Source organism: Equus przewalskii, chromosome 13 (assembly GCF_037783145.1).
Source record: "Equus przewalskii isolate Varuska chromosome 13, EquPr2, whole genome shotgun sequence".
Classification (NCBI taxonomy): domain Eukaryota; kingdom Metazoa; phylum Chordata; class Mammalia; order Perissodactyla; family Equidae; genus Equus; species Equus przewalskii.
The window spans coordinates 11,852,570-11,865,844 of record NC_091843.1 but is presented as its reverse complement, the minus strand read 5'-3'; the positions used below and the strand labels follow the sequence as shown (position 1 = coordinate 11,865,844).

Here is a 13,275-nt window from a genome sequence, read left to right as displayed (position 1 = left end):
GCTGCTTAAATCATGAAAGGGCCACTTTGAGTTGCAAGGACTCAGTTGTGGTGAAGAGCTCGGGTCAGAGCCCCTGGCTCAAGGTCTGGCCATGCAACCTGTGTCACTCATTGGACTTTGTAAGCCTCAGTCTCCTATAGAAACTGAGAACTAACTAGTAAAATGGAACGAACTAGTTCCCACTTCACAGGGCTATTGTGAGGTTTAAATAAAATAAAGTATGTAAATCTCTAAACACACAGTAGAGCCAGAAAATACTGACTATTCACATCAGCTCAGAATTTCTCTTAAAAATCAAGGAAAGCTCAAAATAAAAAGTTAAAAATAAAAAACCTTAAAATTAAATCAGGCAAAAGATATAGACATAAGAAAAAAAAATCGTATCTTTGTTCCCAAGTAGGTGAATCTCAAAATGTTTTAATTAAGCACTTGTCATTTTTGGCATGTTTTTAGCCCTGCTTTTTATTAGCTATCATGGGAAAAGCTAAGATTTTATCCAAAATTTATTCTCATATATACATGCCATTTCCTGAAAGAGGTCTTCAGCTTAAGAAGATTTCATGAAGTTTTCTAAAGCAAACCCTAAGAATTTTAACAGTCAAATAAAAGCTACAGATATTTTCATTAAATTTGCTTTGTCATTAGGTTTTAATCTTCTCACTGATGATAACTGATCCTGGGTAAAACATCTGTGAATCAGGGCAGATTGTTAGATCCATCTCTCAGAGGAATAAACTGAGGTTCAGAAAACCGAGTTCTTCAAGGTCCCAGGACATGGAAATGGCGGCAATGTCTTGGGCTACTGGGCTTTGCCTGTTCCCTTTCTGCAACAGCATCTTGTCCCAACAGCATGTAGTTGAGGATCTCAAGGTTCACTGGAGAAGCCAAGATAAGATGGTTTCATGAGGAAAGGCCTGGTGAAGCCAAGATTAAAGTCCAGCTTTTCTTTCCCAAGCTAACTGGGAAAGTCACTGACTTTCCTGAGCCTCAATTTCATTTGTGGAAAGGTAGTGCCAAGTCCTTGAAGGAAAGGATGATGTAACTTCCCGAATGGAACACATCTGGAATGGAACTGGTAGTCACTAAACGAAGACCGGTGATTTTTAAGAGCACATCTTGTACAGCTGTTTTTCTATTGACTGCATTTTAAGAACTTCCCTGTTGGCCTCGTGGATTTCTCTGAGGGGTTGGTTCCCTGATTCTTGAAAGATCTATTTAAGCCAACCTGAAATTCAAGTGGTGGTTCTTCATGGTGGCCACAACTTTAGAGTGGTACAAAATCAGATAGGATTTGGTATTGACATAGGATTGAAATTAATCCTTATTCCCTCTGCTAAGGAAAGATTGGCCCTATCAGGGCCAGCCAAATCCTCTAAAGCAGGGGCTGGCACACTAGAGCCCATGAGCAGGGTCTGGCCCTCTGCCTGTTTTTATAAATAAAGCTTTATTGGAGCACAGCCATGTTCATCTGTTGGCATATTGTCTATGGCAGCTAAAACGACACAGTTGAGTAGTTGCGACAGAGACAGTTTGTCCAACAAAGCCTAAATATTTACTGTCTGGCCCTTTACAGAAAAAGTTTGCCAACCCTTGCTCTAAACTCTCGTCATAAACTTTGTATAATGAAAGGCACTAGGAAAGTCTTCCACGGTTAGGGAAATTTCCAGGATTGGGTTATACACCAAGGGGGAAAAAAAGTAAAAGGATAAAAACTAGCTCACAAAAGGAAGAAACTAGCAACACATTTGGAACTAGTTTGAGATGTTGAGATAAAAAATGATCTTTAGATTAAGAACATAGTGAGAAATTATATCCTTTTTGTCACCTTGTGTTTAAACTGAAAAGGCTTCATGCATACCTAACAGTATAGACCCCACACAGTAACTGGCTTATTTGGAGTCTACAAGGACTCAGTGAAGTGGTTAATAACAAAAACCCTAACAACTCCCCATTTATAGAGTTGACCATGTGCCAGCCTGGATTCAGCCCTCTGTGGGGACTAGCTCAGTCAACCCATTCAACAGTCACATGAGCTGCGTGCTGCCAATATTCTGTATTCTGGTTGAAGATGCCAAGACTGAGAGAAGTTCAACAACTTGCCAAAGGTCATGCACATCTAGGAAGATGTGGAGTCAGGATTCAAACTCTCCAGAGTTGAACCACTGGATTGCTTTGGATTCCAGCCAAATGAGTTCCTTTTCCCCTGCACAGTGAGTTTTCTGGGGGCCACATTGTCTAATAATGGCTTCTGCCCTCCAGCTCCTTTATCCACATTGACACAGACATGGTAGCAAGATGCCCCTCCCCCAGGCCATTACCCTCACTTGCCTGTCGGAGCTGGGAATAGCAATTCTCCCCGGAGGATTTCTCTTGTCTGGTCTGTAACTCAGAGAGGAAGTCAAAGGTAATCGGCCTAATAGTTGGGCAGACATCTTGATAGAGCAATGATAGTAATTGGCCTGAAATGCAAGGAAAAGAACAGTGTTTTATTTGGTTCAGAGGTTCTCCCACACATATCTATTATCAGAACATTCTCCATCAAGAGCAGCCATGAGTGCCAAAAGGCCCTGTGATGCGAAACAGAAGGAAAAATGTGAGACGGATGCCAACCAGCGATCACACTAAATGCACCTTTGACTCAGGGAAGTCTTCTGATGTGTTTGGGAGAGAAGCAGCCTGCTTGCAGAAGTGAGTTTCATCTCAGGGGACCACAGAGCGGCATTCTTGAAGCACATGCAAATTTAGTGGAGGCCAGCCTCCGTGTGTGTAAAAATCCCATTTCCTGGGCTTACTCTCATGGCCTGCCATTGTTTCCTCAAGAAAACTTAAACCACATTGACTAAAAGGAAAGCTGGTAATATTGCAACAGCAATATTTCATCGAGTGTTGGAAAAAGACTGAAAAGGGTGGGCTTCTTTTATATTTCAGCAGTACCGCATAATTTCTCCCCTCAGAAACTACAGGAATCCTTCAAATGTAAGACCTCGGCAAAATTAACTGAAAAATACTCTTCATTACAGTTTTTGCTTGTTTGGAATTCTCCTACCCTCCTGCATACGCAGGCATACACACGTGCGCACACAAACACACACTTCAACATCTTTTTACCAGGGACCTACAGTGTGCCGAGGATTGAGATTACCTGGTGGATGATTGAGATCTGGTCTCTTCCCCACAGAACTTGGTGAGACAAGGCAGATATGTAAAGAGGCAATTATAGGAGTTAGGGGAACACAGAGGAAGGGTACAAAACCCACATGGAGTGGAGTGAGGAAAGAATGATTCGGAGCTAAATATTTTCTAAACAGAGAGTTACAGATGAATACCTCAGCTAAAGGGTCAGGGAGGCCTTCCAGGCCAGCAAAGAGTCTGTGCAAAGAGACCTCAGTCCTTTTGCATGGAATTCTGATGGCAAAGAGCTCCCTCAACCTTCTCTGCTTTATCTCTGAAGATGTTCCCTTTGAGAACAGGGATTTTTGACCTCAGTGATGTCAGTTTCTACCAAACCATCCCCAGACCCAGATGCTCAGTGAGAAACAATCTCAATCTCCACCTTGCTGTAGAAGTGACTTCTTAAAATGGAAGCTAAATAATGCTGTTTCTACCTTTAAAACTTTTCATTTGTTCCCGTTGGTCCCAGAATAAAATCCAACCCATCCACATGGCCTACAGGGCCCCGGATGCTCTGTCCCCCTACCTGGATCTTGGCAAACTCATTTTATATCACTTTTTTTTGGTTTTTTGCTCCCCTCCAGCCACATTAGATTCACTTCTGTCCTTTTGCACCTCAGGGCCTTTGCATAAGCTATATCTCCTGCCTGGAATACTCTTCTCCTAGCTTTTCACTTGCCTGTTCCAGCTTACCCTTAAATGCCACCTGCATGGAATAGAGAACCCATCCCTGGCCATCCTCCCTAAGTGGCTTCCTCCTGTTATTCCCTATCACAGTATTCTGTTCTTTTCAAAGCACTTATCACAATTTTTACTTGTTTTATTTGTTTGATGATTTGGGGGGGTGGTGCTGTATCCTCTATGACAGTCAAAGTTCTATGAGGGCAGAGACTGTCTCTCTTATTCACCATTGTATCTCCAGTGTCTTTTACCATGTCTTGTATAATAGGTGTTCAATTAATAACGTGAACCGTATGTCAAGAACCATGACTGGTCTGAGATCTCACCCTAATTGTAAGCTAACACATTAACCTGCCACAGTTACATAGATGTTAGCAGAAGACGTGAAACTCCTGGGTCAGAGACAAGGGACTTTATTACTCAGAGCCATGCAATACCCAGAGCATCAGCATGTGTGCCAGTTCCCCATGCCCCAGTTCCCACAGGGCAGGGTGAACAGGGCCAGGTGATGCCCACACAAGCAGTGTGTTGCGTTACAGGAGAGAAACCCTCAGTTCCTGTGCCTGAGTCTCAGAGAATGGGCAGTGAGTCTGCCTGTGCTTTGCTCTAGAGGGAGACGTTATCTTTCTTATGCTAGATAGTTAGTAAATCCGCCCTTTGCTCTGGAGACTGACATTATCTCTGTCTCCAAAGGCTGTTCACTGTACTCATAACCTTGAGAAGGTAGTTCAAAACTAAGGCAGCTGGTGCTTCTGCTTATAAGACACTTGGAAACATGAGAGACCCATGGAGAATTGTCTCCCAACACCATGTGAAAGTGCTGATTTTTGACCTGCAAAGGCTGCTACTTCATAGGATTCAACCTCATGCTTTTTGAATTAATGAATGATGATGAATAGATGAAACAAATTGATAGCCACTTGGATGCGTCTCAGCCCACCTTTATAGAGCCAACCTCACGGAGTTTCTTCCTGAAGTGTTAATTGTTAGACATTAAAGAAACTGGCTGGATGGACTCTATAGTCTTTTACCTGATTTTGAAGAGGCAAATCCACTCACTGAGTTCTCCTCAGAATGCCAGAAACCAACTGGTTCTGGGAGAAGAGAGCTGAGAAGTGAAATGCTGTAGAAAGAAAGCGCTGTGCATGGTTTGCGTTTTCAGTCCAGAGTGGGAGTAAATGGGAAATTTGGTTTCAAGGGGAAACCTCCTTTACCACTCTCAGTGACCCCAATAGAAACAATTGGACTTTATAATCTTTCACGCAACATCACCAAGTCAATGGCCCCAACTCCCCAAGGGTTGTGTAAAGGTCACATTTTGGACATAGTGACTTGTATTTTTCTTTTCATCATCTTAGTAATTTGGAACTTGAAAGTCTAAATGTGTTTATTTTAATTTAAGGCAAAAATAAGGATAATAATAATTTTAAAAGAATATATCTGTGCCTGTGTAGGCCCAAATCAACATGAAAATGTTCCCAAATCCCTTTGAAGGTATTATTTGAGAGCATACATAGAAAGGTAAATCATGAAATAAGATGGCTATGCCGGTTCAAACAAATGGGAGCTAATTGATTTTCGGGAAAAATAAGATCCACAAAAGCTAGGCATAAAAGGACTTTTGTATAACCCAAAACCTACTACTTAATGAATCCCAAATCATGTCTAAATGGATCAGTCTTATGTATTTGGATTTTTTTCCCTTAAAGCAGGGAATTTTTGTACTCTACAAACCTGAGATCAGGAACAACTGCTGTCATTTGGAGAATCACCCTCTATACCTGAAGCTAAAAGCTGATATCTTACATGACAAACCAAATCTCAGAGTGACAGGATGCTTTTGGTGGGAGGGAAACTCACAGTGTTTAAAAACTTGTCAACATTCGAACACGGAAATTTTTAGTTTTTAAATCCAGATAAGTAGTTTCTTTTGAAAAAGCAGAAGTTGCAGCAACACTAGCCCTGCATTCCTGCCCAGGTTAATCAAATGGAGAGCAGTGGTTACTTCCATGCATTGTCCAAGTTGCCCTACTCCCCACCACTCCCTATTCTCTTCCTTCACTCACTTATGCCCCCTATAAGCCCCATGTAGGCATTTGAGGTCACTACCACCAGTCTTTAAAAACAGTTATTTTTTTTAGAAAAAATGGATGGCTGATTATTAAATTGTTTCTCCAACAGGCAGAGGAAAAGGTGGTTGCTAAATTTTTCTCTTTTTCAGATTCAGTGCAGGACTGTCCACGTAACTGCCATGGGAATGGCGAATGTGTGTCCGGGCTGTGTCACTGCTTCCCAGGATTTCTAGGAGCGGACTGTGCTAAAGGTATTTGCCACTGCTTCTCTGCAATGGTTGAAAACAGAAAACAGGCTTCTCAGAGGGGCTGAGACAGGGGGCCCCAAAACAGCCTGCACAAAGATTCCGCTGGGACGTCTTGTGAGCCCAGGCATGTGGCAAGGCCTAGCCTTTCGGCAAAGGGGGGGCTTTGATATATGACAATTGGCCAATATACCTATAGGAGTAGGGCAGTTATGCTTGGCACCGAGGTGTGCTGAGAAGAAAGATTTGCTAAAAATGAGATGGTTGGATTTCCTGTAAAAGCAGAAGTGAATTACCATCACTCCTTTCTTATAATCATTAACTTCTATGTAATGGAAGATTAAGCATCTCAGGGTTAGTAAATTTCATTCATTCTGGCCAGCTATGCTCTTAATCTAGGAAGCGCTATTTATCTTGGTGGAATCGGTTTTAAATTGTATTATTAATTTATCTACGCTGCTTTGCACAGAATGGCGGGGGCCCTGGGATTCTTGGGGGAAAGGTAATATGAGAAAGAAAATGACTCTCACAAGAACAGCGGATTTAGGGGCTGCATATTTAGCTTGTAGGAAACCTTGAACATGACCTTCAAGTCGCGCTGTCAGAGGCAAGTGTAGCGGAGAGCAGAGCTTCTCACACTTTTTAGACACGGTGCATGCTGACACACACATGTGTATTCTAGATAAATACGACTACAAAATTGAAATAAAGCTTTCACAAAAAAACACTTATCTTTACTCCATGTATCTTTTCTATTCTATTCTATTGCATTTTTTTAAAATACTGGAGGTTTTTTTGTTTTTTCTTTTTTGAGTAAGAGTAGCCGTGAGCTAACATCTGCCAATCCTCCTCTTTTTTTGCTGAGGAAGACTGGCCCTGAGCTAACTTCCGTGTCCATCTTCCTCTACTTTATATGTGCGATGCCTACCGTAGCATGGCTTGCTAAGCAGTGCCATGTCCGCACCTGGGATCTGAACTGGCAAACCCCGGGCCGCCAAAGCAGAACGTGTGCACTTAACCACTGCGCCACTGGGCCAGCCCCTTAAAATACTGGTTTTAACTTACTACACTGATTCTCCACCACCAGTAGGTCTGAAAAACAGTGACGGAGAGGTTACAAGCCCTTGCTCAGGCATCAGGCACTCCTGGGTTCCAATCCCACCTCTGCCATTGAGTATCTCTGTGACCTTGAGCAAGTGGTGCAACATTTCTGAATCTTGGTTTCCTCCTCTGGAAAAGTGGGCAGTTCCTCATAAGTTCGTTGTTCGGATGGTATGAGATTACACATCCAAGGCTCTTAGCAGAACACCTTATTAGCCCTCAAAGGGGTTATTTTTACCATTCTTATTTCTGTATATCATATTTATGTATATATTTATATAATCTTCTCATTATTTTTCTGTGATCTTCATTAAAAGACCATCCTGCCTTGACATTCTGACAAGCAATTTTTAATAAAACTACTGTGTGAATGCTAAAGAGTGCCATTCCTTTTTCGCACCCTTACCACAATTGCTGGAAAAATAGTATTTCGGATATTCACAATATTTCAAAAATTTGCAATTCCCATCCTTCTGAACACTGACTGATTAGCGAATGGGACTGTTTTGTACTTGAAGTTCTGGATCTGGTCGCACACGCCTGAGACAAAATCCTAAACGGCACTACCCACAGACATATCATCTATCACACAATAACATGAAAGGTTTGGTAAACTTGAAGCCCCCAGGCAATTCCCTTGGCTATTTTTCGGCCTTAGTACACTCTGCCCAATGGCATTTGGACACATCCCCAAGTAGACAGTGGAGCCTGGAGCTCCTACCAGCTAGCACTTTGCTCAGGCTCCAAGAGCCCCGATGGAGGAGAGTGGGTGACACAATGCATCCCCTTGCCGAGTGCTTTTCCTAGCAAGGGCTTTAAAGGAGGGAAAACCTCAATATCGTTTGAATGGCTTCTCTTGCGTAATCTAATTTTCCTGGGAGTGAAGGCATTAATGAGAGGAAGGACAAAATAGTCCTTTTATATGTGGCTGCAAATGGGCTGAACACTCAGCTGCACAGCCTGTGAGCTGTAAATGTGTATTAACACTGACACACAGCGATGTATTATTAATCCTAAAAACCATGTGTGCTCTGGCTGCACATCCAGTTACTGGCCTTTCAGCCCTAAGTACCCTGGCCATTTAAGAACTCTTCGCTCTAAATCCATTTGCAGATGAGCGTCCATTCTGCATTATGGATCTGTAATGGGGTGTGCATTTAGCTGCTTAAAAGGACTCTCGGTGTGTGTTTTGCATTCACCACCTGTGCTGTGGCTGGGCACACACTCCAAGTGTGCATTAGCCATGGTGTCTAATTGATCCCTACGAAACAAATATCGAGTGGCTGTTAAGAGTAGTTACTCCTGCAGACTCAGGAGCTCCTGCAATCGGCCTTTGAACTTGCTGTATATTTTAATTTAGCTATTGATGCATACAGTGGACAGAATTGAAGCATTTAAAGAATAAAATTGCTTTCTCCATTTATTCTTGACAAAATTGGCTTAAGAGTGGTAGGAGCCAGCTTCTCCCTCTCAGCCCTAAAGATGTTTCTTCCTTAATATTTTCGAAGTGGACACAGTTTAAACTACTTCGTTAATAACACTTTCTCCTTATTCCAAATCTCCCTTTCCCAAAGTTTGCTCTTTCAGGTACCATTTTTATGATTTTTGCCAAATTCATGGACCATCAGTGTTATTATTTACTTAACATATTTAAGTCAACTCACTATGTTTACATAGATGAATTTATTTTGAAAGGAACAATGTCAAAATCAAAAATTAGAAAAGAGAAAAGAAGAACCCATTGCAATGAGTAGGGAATATTAATATCACCTTTAACCCTATTGAGAGTAACATTTTCCCTGCAATGAGCATTTAAGCCAGCTCAGCTTCTCACACGCTCATTTCGCATCAAGAATCCCAAAAGTGGACACGAGCACGTGTAAGCCAGCCTGGCTTCTAGAGAGACTCAAGCCTTGAACATTTCGTCTCATTAGTGTTGGCTCCTAAAAATTACTAAATTCACTAACTATACCTGTGTGATGAAGCGAGAAACCAGTGAAAATAGGCACACAGATTTAACCAACTTCAAGTGGGTAAATCTAATGATTAGTGCCAAATTTACCTGTGGTATATTAAGCCTCTACTTCAGAATGTTTTTAAGTAACAACTAATAGTTATCAAGTAATAAATATGTACCAGGCATTGGGCAAAGTCCTTGATACATACTATCTTATCCATTCTCATATCAACAATATGAGCTAAATTGTATTTTAACCAATTCCCTCACAATATTTTAAGCTTTTCGTATTGAAATCATTTTAGATTTGCAGACAAGTTGCAAAAATAGTACATAGAGTTCCTATACAGAGTTCACCCAGTTTCTCCTAATGTCAGCATTTTAAATTATCATAGTTCAATTATGGAAACAAGAAAATTAACATTGATGCAATGCTATTGACTAATTTACAGACTTTTTTCTAATTTTGTCCTTTGTTTCCTGGTCTAGATCTCACACTGCATTTAGTTGTCATGTCTCCTTAGTCCCCTTCAATATGTGAGGGTTCCTCTGTCTTTTCCTTGTCTTTCTGACCTTGACCATTTTGGAGAGTGCTGGTCATGTATTTTGCAGTAGGTCCCTTAATGTGGGTTTGTCTGATGTTTTCTTGTGCTTAGTTTGAGCTTACGCATTTTCAGCAAGATGCTGCACCCTCCTCAGTGCATCTTATCAAAGATGCACCTCTGATTTTTAATGAGAAGAAATTTTAAACGTGATTGTGTGTGTGTGTGTGTGTGTATGTGTGTGTATACACCTTCCCCCTCTTACGCATAAGGCAGAGACACTGGGAGGCTCTATCCCATTGGTCCTGCACAATTTATCAGTGGCTATGACAAATTGTCACTCACAAATGACTTTTGAGCCCAAGAAGCTCCTAAGTGTTAGCAGGAAGTAACCTGGAGCAGACAGGATGAGGTAATGATGTTAGCAAGGGCAGAGAGCAAACACAACTTGTCCTGAGTCTCTTGCTGCCCAGAACGGTGCATGCCATCTCCCGGCCGTGGCCCAGGATCATTTGTCTTCTTTCCTGATAAAAGCCCTTAGGAGGGCCTGAGCCCAAGGCCCTCCGTCATCGCAAGCTCTCATTCACCTTTGTTCCTTCGCTGACAGCTGTGCCCAGGGTGCGCGAGTTCTGCCAGTTTCTGCTACTGCAGGCAGCCGGCAGACTCAGGCCCTCCTGCCGGGGGGGAGAATTTGCCACGTTAGCAAGCAGATTCCCATCACATCCGAGCGACTGGATATGTGTCCAAGTGACAGAAATACGGATTTACGCTCTTGACCTCACGCTGCGCCTCCCATGCCCTCAGATGTGTGGTGCAGGTGGCAGCTCCTTGTCTTCTTATAAACCTGCCAGCCTGCATCAGGCATCTGAAGACGTCCTGACAGTGAGTGGAGGAATCAGTCAGCGTGCATTTGCAGGGAATTCATTCCACAACCCCACCCAGCGGGGGCTCCTGAGGGGCTCAGAAGTCAAAATGGAAGTGACCCCCACACCAAAAGAACATATAAGGGTTCTAACACATTGTTCCAAGTCGTGAGGGGACAGAACTTATTCGTGTATCTGACAAATGCTTAATATGTTCCTACTGTGAGCCAGGTACGGTACCGAGTGCCAGAAATCCCATGATGGGCAAGAGTGCCATGGCCCTGCCTTCCGAGAGCTTCCAGTCTGATGGATGCACACAATCGGCTAGTGGGAAATGTGAATGCAAGTGCAGAGCGCTCTGATGTGGACTTTCTGGGCTGTTGACATTACTAGGGAGGAGAAAAGGAAGCTTATGAATCAATGAAGTATGGATCTATGAAAATAACCAGTTAGTATTAGGGGATGTGCAGAAAATTCCTTGGAGAGAGAGTCTAGCAAAGCGACTACACTGCATAGTGTCTTTCAGTATAGAATTTCATTAATTGTGCAATGTAATATGCAATGTGTTCCAATTCAGAACTTGAGGAAGAACGACATTTCTTTCCCAGTGATGTGTACCGTTTTCCATCGGGTGCCTCTGCTGGCCGGCTGTCATTGTGCTTACTACTCAAGTCATCATTTAGTCTACAGTATTCCCCTTGCTTGACTTTCTCATTACTTAAATGCTATTTGTGGTGGCCTAGATGCTTTTTAATTATGATTCTTTTTTCTTTTATTTATTTTTATTTGAAGGTCTTTCGTTGACTTAAGATGCTTCCTTGGGCTGTTTATAAAGCAGCCTTGCATTTCAGAAGAGATCTAAGACTTCTGACTGTTCTGTTTTGACACTGGCTCCTCAGATGGCTTATTTGGTTCAGAGCTCGAGGCCCCAACCCGCAGCAGAAGCCTTACTTGTTAGGTAATGCACATTTCATAGCTATTAGAAATGACAACTCCTGCTGCTGAACAGCTGTCAGGGGAGGCCCAGAAATGCCACAACCACGGGAACATAAAGCCTTCTCTCTAGGGGTTGCTTTCAGCTCCTACCCAGCTTCTGTGGAGACTTGAAAAAAGGGAACGAGGATCTTGCCGTTTTTCTCCTGTTAACTGGCAAATGTACCCACTACCCAGTCCCTCTTGGGGTTCTAACACTAAAGTCAAATTAGAATCATCATCGTAGCTGACATTTATTGAGTTCTTACTATATGCCAACTGATGTACAAAGCAACTGCGTAATTATCTCGTTTAATCATCAATAGCCCTATTTTATAGATGACGATTATCCCCGTTTATAGATGAGGAAAATGAAGCACAGAGAGGTCAAGTAACTTGCTCGCGATCACTCAGCAAGTAAGTAGTATTGCTAGGATTCAAACCAGGCAGTCTGGCTAGGACTCTTAAGACCAGACCAGCCGTGAGATTAACCTCAGAAGGTGTGAGGTGTAAGGAAGACGTGCAATTGCAGGCAGTTTGTGTGGTGGTTGCACACTAGGATTTGAGTTTGAACCCAAGAAAACTTTTTCAGGAGAGGAAACTAGGGTTTACTAGGTAGAAGGTGGCAGAGCCCGCGTTTGAAAAAAGTCCATCTGACTTCAGAGCCTGCTGCTCTGAACCGCTCTCCTCCCAACCACGGGTGCATTCCATCACCTCCCTCATCCCATTGTTTGCCAATTTGTATTTCATTGACCTTCAACATACTCTCCGCTTTTCCTCTCTATCCTTACCGCCACTTCCCTGTTCACCTTGGCACCAGCCTCTCCCTGACGGCATATTTACTACTCACCATCTCCAGCGTTCTCCCAGAGCTCTTAGGCGCACGTCACTACTCTCCTCAAACACCTTCAGTGGCTCCCAATTTGCCTCCCACGATGGGGCCTAACTTTGGTTTAAGGACATTTAACTGGGAATTTGTCCCAGGCTTTTCCCCCATGCCAGCCCATTCTGAATCCATGGGACTGGGGTGTGGCTCCAGTACGTGCATTTTAGTAAGCCTCTCAGCTCTGATGCAGGTGGTCAGGGGCCATATCCTGAGAAAAAAGAACACATTGTTCAAGATGTTATTCCATGTCTTCCATGACCTAAGCTACATTAGCACTGTCATCTCCAACTAAGGCCCATGCACCATGCCTTCCAGAGACTTACCCCTCGTAAAGCATGATGGCCCTGCGTCTTCCTCTTCGTTCATGCTGTTTCCTTGGCTGGAATGTTCTCATCAATCCCAACCTTTCCTATCAAGCTGCTGCTCATTCTTGGAGGCCAAGTTCACAGGTCGCCTCCCTGAGGCACCCCCAGATAGGACCCTGTAGTCACACAGGGCTTGGCAACATCTTGGCAGTGGTCCTTTCTTCATGCTGTGCCATGTTCTAGCTGGGTGGTTGCATCAGTTTCTCCTGCTGGGTCACAAGCTTCTAGCAGTCCTCTTTATACCTCCCTGCATCTCATTTGGTATCCAGGAAATAGTATGTGTTCTCTAAATGTCTGGTGTCTTGAATTTAGGGGACAAGGCTTATGAAGATGGAAACATTGCTGGAAAATGTGCGGGGCCCAAAGTGAGTGCTGGAGAACAAGGTTCTAATTTTTCAGGTTAATTGTGCAGTGATAAAT

At 43.0% G+C, this 13,275-nt stretch overlaps 1 protein-coding gene across 23 annotated transcripts in view; it reads left to right on the top strand.

Annotated features, from left to right (window-relative positions):
• The window catches only part of TENM2 (teneurin transmembrane protein 2), a 1,162,025-nt gene that overhangs the window by 998,422 nt on the left and 150,328 nt on the right, over positions 1–13,275 (top strand). For all 23 annotated transcript variants that reach the window (XM_070569063.1, XM_070569066.1, XM_070569065.1 and 20 more), the window contains one exon: positions 6,074–6,175. In XM_070569063.1, the coding sequence (XP_070425164.1) occupies positions 6,074–6,175 (102 nt within the window). The remainder of the gene's footprint in view (positions 1–6,073; positions 6,176–13,275) is intronic.